The sequence below is a fragment of the Pararge aegeria genome, chromosome 6 (genome assembly GCF_905163445.1).
Source record: "Pararge aegeria chromosome 6, ilParAegt1.1, whole genome shotgun sequence".
Classification (NCBI taxonomy): domain Eukaryota; kingdom Metazoa; phylum Arthropoda; class Insecta; order Lepidoptera; family Nymphalidae; genus Pararge; species Pararge aegeria.
In genome coordinates this window covers 15,307,106-15,321,539 of record NC_053185.1, presented here as the reverse complement: position 1 = coordinate 15,321,539, position 14,434 = coordinate 15,307,106, and the positions used below count along the sequence as shown (strand labels likewise).

Here is a 14,434-nt window from a genome sequence, read left to right as displayed (position 1 = left end):
ATTAGAACAGAGATGCTTATCAGTTATTACATATTTAAAATAACACAGTAGTGTTAACTCAGAAATTTAGATCAAATAATAATAGAATAAACAGAAAATTTCTTGCAGGAAATTGCTCTCTGACTATGAACTGAGTGAGATCTATGAGGGTTGTGACATGGCAACAGAGTTAAACAACTTCAAGTCAAACATTTACGAATATGTTGAGAGCAGAATGACTTTTATTGCTCCAAATATAACTGCTATTGTTGGTAAGTTTTCGATTGCTACACTACACTAAAATTAGCTGGCTGGTTGGAAGAGGATATATTAATATTGATAAATAAAAACACACACACACAGACAAACACAAAAACACACATACACACTTAAACACACACATTTTATATGGCCTTGTATATTGCCTGTGTGTTAGAGGTTTATTAGGGGTTATATTATAGTGCACAAGTATCTGCGCCAATGCAAGAGCACTCTCTATTCTCTCACTCAAAGTCTTATGGGACGGTCCGACACGACTGGAGACAGATCAGACGCAGGACAGTTTAACGTGATCTCCTAGGCATCACTGCCAATTTTACACCTTCAGACTGATATTAAGAATCTGAAAAAATAATATCTAGATCTATATCTATATCTAGCTATAGACTGAAATTTAATATCATTGCATTAATTGAACCAAATCACTGAATGGATCCTTTCTGTTTAACAGGTGCCTCTACGGCAGCGAAGATTCTGGGTGTTGCGGGTGGTTTATCAAAGCTGTCTAAAATGCCAGCCTGCAATGTGCTTCCACTCGGACAGCAGAAGAAGGCCTTGTCGGGCTTCTCTCAGGCCGCTTCATTGCCTCATACTGGCTTCATTTACTTCTCCCAAATCGTTCAGGACGCAACTCCCGTGAGTGTAAAAATCTGACCTTCTATTTTTAAATAACTAATTACGTATTCGTAGTTATGTCACAATGTACAATCGTTTGATTGCATTTATTTTTTACTTTTATTGTCTTCTTTTTTATGTACATATCATAATTTAGTTTTTACTCAAACCGGCAATTTGACGGCCGATTGGCGCACTGGGCAGCAACCCAGCTTTCTGAGTCCAAGGCCAAGGTCCAAGGGTTCGATTCCCAGAACTGGCAAATATTTGTGTGATGAACATGAATGTTTTTCAGTGTCTTAGTGTTTATTTGTATATACTAATACATACTTTGTCATATGTTGTGTTCCATATCTTTATTATGGAATCTTGTGCAAATCAAACTTGCGTTTAGTTAGTTTCAATTAATCTTAATTGGCTATGCTCCGTGGAAAGCAGGAGAATCTGTACGGTATACCAAACAGATCTTCGCACGTTTCGCTATGACAACGCATCATGACAAAGCATCCTCGGGAGACGATGACTTTACAATGATCGTGAAGTAAAAGTGGTTTCTTCTCTTGACAGGAATTACGATACAAAGCAGCCAAGCTTGTGTCGACAAAACTAACATTGGCCGCGAGGGTTGACGCGTGCCACGAGAGCACCGATGGACAAATTGGAAGACAACTCAGAGAGAATATCGAGAAGAAACTCGATAAACTACAGGTACTTTACACTAAAGATTAAAACCACGAGGCATCGTATGGATCTGCACCTTTACTTAGTTAGTAGTTTTAGTAGTTTTTTGTATATAGTAGCTACTGCCACAATACTTTTTTTCTGTCGTCGAGCAGTATTTGTCACCCAGCATTAAGTCTCATCATCACTACAGGGTACGGATCTCCTCCCACAATGAGACGGTTTCAACGGCCGATGGGCGCAGTGGGCAGCGACCCTGCTTTCTGAGTCCAAGGCCGTGGGTCCGATTCCCACAACTGGAAAATATTTGTGTGATGAATATGATTGTTTTTCAGCGTCTGGCTGTTTATATGTATGTTATAAGTATTTATGTATATTATTAATAACAATATTGACTGGGGTTGGAAACCATCTGCTACATATGCCTACGGCGAAGAAGATCAGATGATGGAGTACATAATCCAGCGCCGCCCTGTCTTTTCATACAAGGGATTGCCCAACGACCTTTTTGATCTCCCTGCTCAGACCGTCACATGGTTGACGGGCGATTGGCGCTGTGGACAGTGACGCTGTTTTCTGACTCCTTGGCCGTGGGTTCGATTCCCACAAGTGGAAAATGTTTGTGTGATAAACATTAATGTTTTTCAGTGTCTGGGTGTTTATATGTATTCATAAATTATTCATCAGTTATCTTAGTACCCATAACACAAGCTACGCTTACTTTGGGGCTAGATGGCGATGTGTGTTTTGTCGTAGTATATTTATTATTTATTTAATCTGGACATTGACTTGTAACTTATTAATTTGTTGATAATATCAATAATTTAAACCACTTATTCGTAGAAAATGCCATACGACTAAATAAAATAAAAGTATTCGCAGTCATCTTAGTACCCATAACACAAGCTACGCTTACTTTGGGGCTAGATGGCGATGTGTGTATTGTCGTAATATATGTATTTACATTTATTTATTTAAAAGGTTCGGTGTGTAGTCCACCACACTCCCAGTACAGATTGATGGACAAAATTAAGCTTAGTGTTCAACAACTGAAATAATGTTGTTATATCTTTTTTCACCTAGGAACCACCTCCCGTGAAGTTTGTGAAGCCGCTTCCGAAGCCCATAGAGCAGAGCCGAAAGAAGCGCGGAGGCAAACGCGTGCGCAAGATGAAAGAGCGGTACGCCATGACAGAGTTCAGAAAGAACGCAAACCGGCTCAACTTCGCTGACGTGAGTGTAACGTGCTCTATAGAATTTTTTTTTTTGTGATGAACACGAATGTTTTTGGTGTCTGGTTTTTTATCTGTATTTTATTCAATATAAATACTTATGCATATTATTCAACAAATATTCTTCAGTCATGTTAGTACCCATAACTCGAGCTACGCTTATTTTGGGGATAGATAGCGGTGTGTGTATTGTCGTAGTATATTTACTTTATATTATTATTTACTATACCGAGCTATACAGTCGGGCCAAAATTTTTTAGCAGTTTGATTTTACTGTCGATCTATTCCCGGATTCCCAGTATCAAGTACTGACGATCAGTTAAATAAACCTGAGAGACTTCAAAACATTAGCATTCTGTTCATATTTGGGTTACGTAAACATGACCATGTATCACAATTTCGTTCTCGTCTCCAGTGGTTACCTATTCGACTTCGCCGGAATTCTTTCTATTCTCTACTGTGTGTTGTTTTTTCCTTCTTCTCCACCTTATTTAAACGAAAAATTTGAATTCGTTGGTCGCCCTGGTGAAGTTCTCCGTACTGCAAGGAAACTGATCTTAAGGGTGCCTTCATATAATTCATCTTTCTTCCACCGAGCTTTGAAATGCCTTGCCTCTTGAAATCCGAGAGGCACAGTCTTTTACCATTTTTAAAAAACTTGTTAAATATAATTTTTTGTCTGAATCTTGGGAAACTTTACATGCCTATTCCCTTCTTCGATGAATAACTGTTAAGTCTTAACAATTATTCATTGTAAAGTCAACATCTCTTGAGGATGCTCCGGTTTCGGAGCTAAACGTGCATAGAGGGTACATTGCCGAGGTTAAAAATCCAGATTTTATATTTAACTTGTATCCTATCGTTTCCCATATCAAATTACCGTATTACGCTAACAATTTCATGTTTGATTGAAAACTAACACTTAGTGCGCAGATTTAACGAAACTTAGTCTTGTTAAACTGCTTAGTAACAATAATTAGTAACTCAACATAACCCACATACCTATAACATGTTACCATACATAGCGCGTATACGTAAACGGAATCATACAAATAATTAAATCGGTCTAACAATCACAGACACGATACAGAGTTATATGCCTTGTTGTAACAAACCAGTAACATGCAAATATTTATACACATTACTGTAATAATTACCGATATTCGCGGAATCCTTATACATTTAAAGCGGTCTACACATACGACCGAACTACGCAGCGGTTCTTAAAAAAAATTCACACACACACACACACACACACACACACACACACACACACACACACACACACACACACACACACACAAACACACTCACACAAACACAAACACACGCGCGCGCACAAACATACACGCTTTACTAACTATTTTTATTATTTCCTTTTTTTAAGTTACAATTAAATCTGACTATGTTCTTTCCGGGGCGAGGGTTGGTTCTCCTTAACACAGATAAAATCTAGCTAGGATAGCCAGTTCGTCAACACATTATATGTATGTGCAATTTTATTGAAAGAAATAAACGATATTATTATTATTATATTGTATATTACGAGAAATATTACGAACGGAATATAGCGGGTGACTAAGGGGCGACTAAGGGGGCGAGGCGACTAAGGGGTTTTTCCTTTTTAATATACTCTTTACCTACCTCTATGCACGCCAATACTCTGTGCTACCATCTACTGCGATTACCAACCCGTCTGCCCAGAGTGTTGATTACGGAAAAACCCTCTCGTTGGGAGACTTCTTTAGTCCAGCAGGAGGCTGTTATAGGCTATTGATTTTGTATTGAATTGTTTCAATTCAAAGTTATCCAGTGGCCATGTTTAGAGTGAGAGTGAGTCGTTGGTGTCCTTTATCGCAAATTGAAAAACTGTGCAAGTTTCGTATGTCTCGCATGTTAGTTTAAAATACCTTTTATGCGAATCTTATAAATATCAATTGCATATGTGAGATGCAAGTGTCTTTTATACAAGATATGTATGTCTCTCATGCGAGTTGAAAGTGCCTTTTATTTGAGTTTTGTACGTATCGCTTGCAAGTTGCAAGTGTCCTTTATATGACTTCTGTATGCTTTGCATGTGAATTACAGGTGTCTTTTACGGTTGTTTTGTATGTCTTGCATGCAAATTAAACATGAACTTTATGCGATTTTCGTATGTCTCGCATGTAAGTTGAAAGTGCCACCCACTCATGCGAGTTTTGTATATCTCGAATGTGAGATGCAAGTGTCTTTTATACGAGATCTGTATGACTATCTTTCACACGATTGAATAGGTAGATGTAGGTAAAAAATCTCACACTGGGTTCTCTGATGCTTTTTTATTCGAGATACGTTTAGTCCTTAAGGCAAGCAGGGCGTAACATTCGGAATGCGTTCAGCCCGTACGGTATGACGTGCGTTCGCTTCGAAAATGTGGCCGCAGCTTTACTTTACGCTCGGTGGGCCGCGGTTCTTTGCAGATGAGCAGAATTTCAAATGTGTTTTTTTTCGCTGTGCTCAAATAGACCGGAACTCTAACTGGTGAAGCACGGACGTATGGCCTCGTTAGTCGGAGCGCCAGCTGTATTCAGATAGCATGGGTATTTAGAAAAGATGTTCGCGCTTAGAAACAGGACAGGTGTAAATCGAGTAGCACCTGCATTCAAATGAGCCGGCTTTAGAAGGACTTAAACACTTTGAACTGATGAGAAAACACAACCTACCTGGAAACAATCTCATTTAACTTAAACAGTAGCAATATTTGCGTTTGGTTTAAATTATTTTTTTATTAATTAAAATTCTTAGTAAATTCAAATTGTTTATTCATTTTGGTCTATCACGGGCATTTATGAAGCTTTTATACATAATATTATAATATGGAATCATTATTGTCCGGTGATGGTGATAACTAGGCACATTCGTTTACTTTCACAGAACTAGGAGGTTTCTAAACTAAGAAGAGCCGGGTGTTTTTTGTTATCACCATCACACGGTTAAATATTATTTAGCTATGAAGTTAGACAAATTTATACCCAAGCTTTCTATCGTTTACGTAATCTTTAATACATTTATGTTATTTAATCCATACAAATAATACAACGTATTCGAATTGTAACTATAGGTAGATATATATAAGTTTTCGACATATCCTTACCAAAATTATATGTATGCGAATGTGTGCGCGTTTGTTTATTCGTTCGTTAAACAGATCTTGAAGAAAATTGGCACCATGTAGGTCTAGATATACATAGGATAATTTTATCGCGGAAAAGCTGCTGGTAAAAGTTAACCGCGTGATTTCATGGACACAGAGCGGTACTTTGTAGGACTTTTTTTTAATTTTTTTTTATGTTTATAGACGAGCGCTTGACTAGAAGATGCCTATTAACTTTTGATTTGAAGGTACCTACCTTCAAATCAAAACTCATTGTAGGTACTGGGGAAAATGAAAGCTGGAAGGGCGTTCCAAATCCTAGCGGTGCGGACGTGTAACGTGTTCCTTGCATGTCCTATGAAGTGGTGCTCTCTTTATATTCGATGGTTCTCCCCTTACCATAAGCTAGTCCCGTCAGTAAGTACTATAAAAAAAGTTATATCCAATATTTTTTCATTCAAAACAGCTTTTGTTTCATACAGATTGAAGACGACGCTTATCAGGAAGATTTGGGATACACGCGCGGCACCATTGGGAAATCGAGGACTGGACGCGTCCGATTGCCGCAAATAGACGAGAAGACCAAAGTGCGCATCAGCAAGACGTTGCAGAAGAACTTGCAGAAACAAAACCAGCAATACGGAGGCGCGACCAGCATACGAAGACAGGTTTCCGGTACCGCGTCCTCGGTCGCCTTTACACCTTTGCAGGTCAGTACCTTTACTTACATATCATCATCATATCAACCCATTGCAGGGCACAGGTCACCTCCTACAATGAGAGGTTAAGGCCGTAGTCCACCACGCTGGCCTAGTGCGGATTGGTGGACTTCACACACCTTTGAGAACATTATTGAGAAACTCTCTGGTATGCAGGTTTATGTTTTCTTTCACCGATGAAGCAAGTGATATTTAGAGAATTTAGAGGTGCGTGCTGGGATTCGAACTCGAAAGTGAAGTCGAAGTCCTACCCACCGCTTTGGTAACCTCTAAATAATGTTTATGAGGTCTGGATCATCATTTATCTACTCATTCTCATTCGAGGTCATTCATATAAGCTCTAAAGTGCTAGTAAGTTGCTGAGGCGTTGAGTACTTAATGCTGCAGCATCAGCTCAAGGTTACCATATATTGGAAAGGCCACCGAAGTAAGAAACTGTGCACCAAATTTCTTGTGAAAGGTGTCGTGAACTTCTTCAAGTAGGTAGGAATTGAGCTGATGTAATTCTAACGCCTAAAATAATAACAAAAATTATACTTTGAAATGATCAAAGAAAATCAAATCAAAGAAGATTTCAAAAAGAAAAAATCGCATCACAATCGGTTTATACAACTGCGAGCTACAGACAGATAGACAGTGTTAGAGTTTAAAGTGTTTTGTATCGGGTTAAAATTTTTAAAAAGCAAGTTTGATAAACGACCTTTAAAAGTGAATGGGATATATTTTATTAGACCTTTCGACCTTAAGAGAAATTAAAGTTAGATTAGAATCACTGTATTCCCGTAATCTCGAATACGAATAGAGAACACGACGATAATAAAGCTATTTGATAGCATCGTTTAATCGATACAGCGCGAAACCTTTTCCCCTGCATAGTCGGCTATCGGTAAACTCTGAAGTGTTGGTCGCTTTGATACATGCCGATGTCGATGCCGAAAGTCACTTTTTTTAACCACATACCCAAAAACGACGAATTTTAAGTTTGCCGTGTGTGTGTGTGTGTGTGTGAAAGTGTGTGTGCGTCTCTGTGTGTGTGTGTGTGTGTGTGTGTGTGCGTGTGTGCGTGTGTGCGTGTGTGTGATAGGTGAATTAGTCGAAAGTGTTCTCCGGTCCAAGATGGCCGCCGCCAAAAAAAGGCGGATTACATATTTTTTCATAATTCCGTCAATGTGTTTAACAAATTTAAAAACAAGTCACCATATAATTGTGATTTACACTTTATCTTTCACATCTCCCTCAATATTAGAGTTTTTTTATATTTTTTATCACTTGCACACTTTATACAGAACTTGACTCTTCTTTTGGTCTATTTTTGTGATAAGCCCAGCCGAATTCAACTACTAATTCCCATATATGTAAATTACCTAATTCATAGGTTAATATGCAAATATAATAAAAAATATGAAGCAACGTTTTTCTTAAATTATGTATTAAGTTTAGAAATTTCAAGTGCTAATTAGCAAACACATAAAAAAGTATATAAGTACTCCGTGAGAAAGACGCGCCAAGTGTTAGATTATGAATTGCGAAGAGTTAATTTCTGACTCATGATCCGTGGAAAGATATCAATGAAATTAACTGTTCGAAAAAAGTTAAGTGAATTACATAAACACATGAACTATTGTTAGAAACTGTGTCGACGTACTCGACTACTAACAAGTTCTATTGTCATCTTAACTGAATAATGGGCCTTGCATTATCTCACGTATTCTTAATATGCTTATACGAGTGTTTTATACAAAGATACGCGCCATCATTTCGTGTTGTAGGTTTTTTGTTAGCAATCGAGATTGATCAATTATTATTACACTTCTACGAGTATAGTGTTTCTTGAATGAACACGACAGTGTAATTTTTACAGAAATGCGCACAAAAACAGAGTATAGACACGAAATCTGGCATGAAGGACCATAAAATAGATATTCAATCCATCATTGCTCAGCAATAGTGTTTCACTTGCACACCATTTGGCTGAGGTTTTAAGAGGTTGATTATTCCAAAATGAGTTTAAAGCAATATACACTCACTATTAAGAAATCTATAAAGTTATTAACAGCGTAAAAATATATGTTTTTCTAGACCATATTTCTACCTAAATGGGTATCCGACTGTGCACGTTGTCTTGTTAACTAAAATTGTATGACAAAGTTTCATCTATTGAATGTTGCACTATCCCGTTTTCCGTACGAAGCAAGCTTCATCAACCAAAGACGGCAGACTGGCGCAGTTTGCAGCGACCCTGCTTTCTGAGTCCAAGGCCGAAGGTTCGATTCCCACAACTGGAAAATGTTTGTGTGATGAGCATGAATATTTTTCAGTGTCTGGGTGTTTATATGTACATTCTAAGCATTTATGTATATTATTTATAAAAATATTCATCAGTGATCTTAGTACCCATAACACAAGCTACGCTTACTTTGGGGCTAGATGGCGATGTGTGCGTTGTCGTAATATATTTATATTTGAAGGTTGTCTGGATATATTTATTTACCTTTTGTTTTGTTTAATTAGTTTTTTTCTGTATATGCAATAAAGACTTTATATCTCTCTATCTAATTATGAAGAAACGTGGTTGTTTACCACCCTACTGGCATAGACGTGCTGCCAAGCGATTAAGCGTTCCAGTACGATGTCGGGTGGTAACAAGAAAATAAAAATGTACACGGAGCGGACACGTTTTAGATCGCGTTGTAATTGCAAACGTTCTGAAATCGAATCAGGTCAAGTCAAGCCCTTCCACGTTATAAGTTTATGTTTTGGTGGTCGCAATGGTAGATTTCTTCCACTTGTTATCGTCGTCGTTCTTGATGCAGAGTAATTCTTCTTCTGCCCCTAGAACCTCTTCCCATTTAGGGTCGGCCTTCCTTGTCTGTACTCCCCATTCAGCACAGCTTGGTGCTATGTTACTATTACATATGCTAAGTTTTCTGGAGGTATTTTTTTAAACGTGCGTGAAGACAATTCTTGTTTCAGTATTAGGTCTTATTTATGGGATGTCAAGGTATGTCGTATAAACAGTCCTTTTAAAATAATACTGCTTTAAGCGATGGTAGTAAGCCCCCAGATTGACATTTTCCTTCACCACGTCGTTTTACTCTCCCGAGTAGAAACGCTGGTTGTTTAGTATGCTAGTTATACTTTAGTAATGCAATTTAAAAGTTTTTCTATGTGAAAAGAAACGATATATGTAAAACTACTAAATTGCTCTTGAATTAACGCTAAACTTAAAAAAAATCTTATTATTAACACTATGAGCGCAATTATTAAGATGTACCTACCTACTTTTTCTTTCTGGGGAAAGTATAATGAATAAGATATACAAAGACAGCATTCCTTGCAAGAGATATTTGATTTTACCATACATCTACATTTAACATTTAGTTAATTTCTTTATTTATTAGCTTTCATATACTTATGAAAACCAGACGAGCGAAGGAATAATAAGAATATAAGAATAATAGTTGTGTACACGGTCTTGACACAATACTTCTTAATATTACTAGCTGTTGCCCGCGACTTCGTCTGCGTTCGATTTTGTTTTTTGATGTGGCATTAAATTTAGTTGTAGATCTAAAAAAAAATTAAGTATTCAGTATCGCTAAGCCTTAAATGAGGGGTTTCACAGTGTGGGCAAAATTAAACAAATTTTATGACCTCTATAGTACAAAAATAATTATTTAAATCGGTTATAATTTGTCGGAGTTATAGTGTTCCTCCTCATTCCCTCTCTCAAAGGAACCGAGCATAATGTCGGAATAAAAAGTATCCTATATTACTTCTAACAATATGTGTACAAAGTTTCATGAGGATCGGTTGATTAGTTTTTGCGTGAAAGCGTAATAAAAGTCGTTGGTTGTTGGTTTCATATAGACTGATTTAATGCAAGTCATTCATACATAGACAATACACAAACTTTCACCTCAATGTCCATAGATGGCGCTACTTGTATTAATTAACATTATATTTGATAATATTCTAACACCCCCACTTTATCAAAAATAACAACACTTTCAAAGTATTACATACAGTGGAGAGGTAAAGCTACACAAAAAAAACTTTTAAACTCAATATACAATAACAAATACAGTATACAGTCCTGCCTTGGCTATTCTAAATTAACAATTCCAAAATCTTTCATGAACTTATAATGGTTAACAGCTGGCAGACCTTTGGTTAGCAAGTCAGCAGGCATGTTAGCTGTTGACAAATATCTAGCTTCAATTATATCATTTCTTAAAACTTCTCTAATGAAATGATACCTGACATCAATATGTTTGGACCGTTTATGTGACTGATCATTATTTGCTAACTTTAATGCACTCTGACTGTCATTGTACATAATAATTTTAGTACAGGAACCAATTATTTCAAACTCTAACTTCTGTAAATATATTGCTTCTCGACATGCTTCCGACAAAGCCATATATTCTGCTTCACAACTACTAAGAGCAACAGTTCTTTGTTTCTTGCTCTCCCAAGAAATTACAGCACCTGATTTAGTGAAACAGAAACCAGTATATGAGCGTCTGTCAGTGGCATCACTTGCCCAATCAGCATCCACAAAACCTACAAGCTCTGCACTTTCTTTAGAATATTTTAAACAATAGGTTTTAGTCTGTGATAAATATTTCAGAATTCTTTTTGCACAATTCCAGTGTACATAAGAATAACAGTTGTTAAACTGGCTTAAATAACTGACTGAATAGGAAATATCAGGGCGAGTTAGGACAGCTAAGTACATTAAACTTCCTATTAATTTTTGATAAGGTAGCTTTTGTTCACATACATTAGACTTATCAACATTCAATTTACATTCTATAGGAGTTTCTACTGCATGACATTCAGACATATGAAATTTTTCAAGTAACTGATTAATATACTGTTCTTAATCTAAAGTAATTATATTGGTACTTTTGTTAATGTTAACTCTCATGCCCAAATAATTTCTCACTTGACCTAAATTCTTTATTTTAAATTTTGGCTTAAAATCTCTATTAAATTATCAGATTCAGACTTACAATTTGAATATACTAGAAAATCATCGACATACAGTCCAACTATAGTTTTCTTATTATCACTATGATTTTTAACAAATACACAGGGTTCTAATTTACATTTTCTAAATCCTGATTTACATAGTATCTCCTCAACCCTTTTATACCATGCTAGAGATGATTGTTTTAATCCATAAACAGCTTTTCTCAACTTTAAAACTTTATTTGAATTATTTATGGGAAAACCTTCAGGTAAATGCATAAATATGCTTTCTTTTAGATGACCATTAAGGAAAGCTGTTTTCACATCTAGATGAGTGATATCCATGCCTAACTGGACACTTATGGCAAACAACAAACGCAGGGTTGAATGTCTAATCACTGGACTGAAGGTTTCTTGGTAATCAATACCAGCCTTCTGGGTAAAACCCTTGGCTACAAGCCGCGCACGATATGACACTTTATTGTCAGAGTCAAACTTTTTTTTTTAAACACCCACTTACATTGCACTACACTCGCATTGCTGGGAGTATCAACAACTTCCCATGCTTGATTGTCTTGGAATGACTGCAGCTCCTCTGCCATGGCCTGCGACCACATCAGTCGCTCTGGCCCACTGATGGCCTCTGCATATACCAGTTCATCTTCTCCTGTAGCTGTAGCACACATGTTGACAATACCGTATCTATCTGGCTTTCTCCTCTGACGCTTCTCTGTTACTTCTGAAAAAAATGGTGTAGTAGAGTCTGCATGTGGTATATCTGAAGCTTCTTCTGTACTCTGTGGAGCTGAACTAGTCTGTTCAGTGTTCAGGTTTTCTCCACAAGCTTCTGACTCTAAACTTTCTTCATCAACATCCAAATAATCAGATTCTGAAGAACTTGATTTGTTTAGGGGTTCAAGTTTCACCACAGATTCCTCTACCAACTCCCCCACTGAATCTGTGCTTTCTAGAGAAACTGTTACTGTCTCTTGTGGCTTGGGTTTTTCTTGTATTATAACATCCCTACTTGTGGTGACTTTGTTCTTTACTGGGTCATATATTCGGTAACCTTTGACATTATCACTATAACCAACAAGTATATGTTTTCTTGATTTTCTGTTCCACTTGGCTCTTTTTTCTTTTGGTGTGTGCACCATCACTGGACTCCCATATACACGTAAATGTTGTAAATCTGGTTTCCTAGCAAACCACATCTCATATGGAGTCTTTTCAATACCTGAAGCTGTAGACCTGTTTTTGAGATATACTGCAGTATTTGCAGCTTCTGCCCAAAATTTTTTATCTAATTCTGCTTCAAAGAGTAGGCATCTAGCTCTCTCCACAATGGTGCGATTGCTTCTTTCACTGAGTCCATTCTGCTCTGGTGTGTAAGCATTTGATTTTTGATGAATTACCCCTTCATGTTTCAAAAAATCTCTAAAATCATTGCTGCAATACTCACATCCATTGTCTGTGCGCAATAATTTTATTTTTCTGTTTTGAAAGTTCTCCACCATTGACTTAAACTCTTTAAAACAAGTCAGTGTTTCACTTTTACACTTTAAGAAGTATATGAAGGTCATTCTGGTGAAGTCGTCAATAAATAGCAAAAAATATCTTGCACCACCAATGGATTTGCACTCCATCGGTCCACAGATGTCTGAGTGCACAATCTGCAAGATTTCTGTAGCTCGTGTACCTTTCGTAAATGGTAATCTTGATTGTTTGCCTTCACAGCAAATTTGACAGCTAGACTTACTTGTCACAAATTTGTCTGAGTAATCCATTCCATTGACTAAACCTTGCTTCATCTTGATCATAGCTGTACTGTTTAAGTGTCCAAGCCTTCTATGCCATGTTTGTCCATCTACTGTTGATGATGATAACAAACAAGTTTCATTTACCAAGATTAACTTGTATACATTATTTACAAGTTCAGCTTCCGCAACTAGATTGCCTAATCTGTTTTTTATGAGGCATCGGTTGGGTTCAAACACAACACTATTTCCATTTCTTATCAATTCACTAACTGATAGCAGGTTAGTCGCAAGAGTCGGTACGCACAACACGTTCTTCACTGTTACCTTGTAACCGAAACTCGTCGTGACATCTACGTCGCCGGCACATAATACAGGCACTTTCATGTTGTTTGCTACTGTGATTTCAGGTAAACTTGACGAATTCGTCCTATTTATCAACCAACTTTCGTTTGTAGTTATATGTGTACTGGCTCCCGAGTCAACATACCAGTCACATTTATTAAAGTTACCGCTCAGAAAAACAACACTAAATGCATTTGTTTGCTTTTTCTTCTCTTTTTTTTCGTTTCTAAATGGACATTGAGACATGAAATGTCCTGATTGTTTGCATTTGTAGCATGTTATTGTTTTATTATTTCTGTCATTTGAGTTTGACATTGACGTACTCGGTGCATAGATATTCGGAGTCGGTCCGCCATTTTTGCTATTGCTGCCAACTTTACCAAGTTTCTTTTTCTGCCAACTTCGAGCAATAAGTGCTGAGTTGTCATTTACATTCACTTCAACAGAGCCGCCATTTTCCATATCTAACAATTTTGTTTTTATGGAATCTGCCGTGATCTGGATCCCGGAATGCTCTATTGCCATGATCATTGGCATAAACTTATCTGGTAAACCAGCTAGTAATAATGACCCTACCCAATCATCGTTTATAATGAATCCAGTACCGCTTAATCGTTGCGAAGTTTCCACAATCTGCGTAACGTAACTAGTCATATCTTCACATGTTTCTAGTCTGATGGAGATTAAATGACGTAATAAAGTTATTCTTCTTAAAAA

At 37.1% G+C, this 14,434-nt stretch overlaps 1 protein-coding gene across 1 annotated transcript in view; it reads left to right on the top strand.

Moving 5' to 3' along the window:
• LOC120624242 (U4/U6 small nuclear ribonucleoprotein Prp31) overlaps nucleotides 1-14,434 on the top strand; it is a 29,481-nt gene that overhangs the window by 2,719 nt on the left and 12,328 nt on the right. The window contains exons 4-8 of the mRNA XM_039890681.1: nucleotides 109-251; nucleotides 710-894; nucleotides 1,441-1,581; nucleotides 2,638-2,787; nucleotides 6,402-6,629. Of these exons, the coding sequence (XP_039746615.1) occupies nucleotides 109-251; nucleotides 710-894; nucleotides 1,441-1,581; nucleotides 2,638-2,787; nucleotides 6,402-6,629 (847 nt within the window). The remainder of the gene's footprint in view (nucleotides 1-108; nucleotides 252-709; nucleotides 895-1,440; nucleotides 1,582-2,637; nucleotides 2,788-6,401; nucleotides 6,630-14,434) is intronic.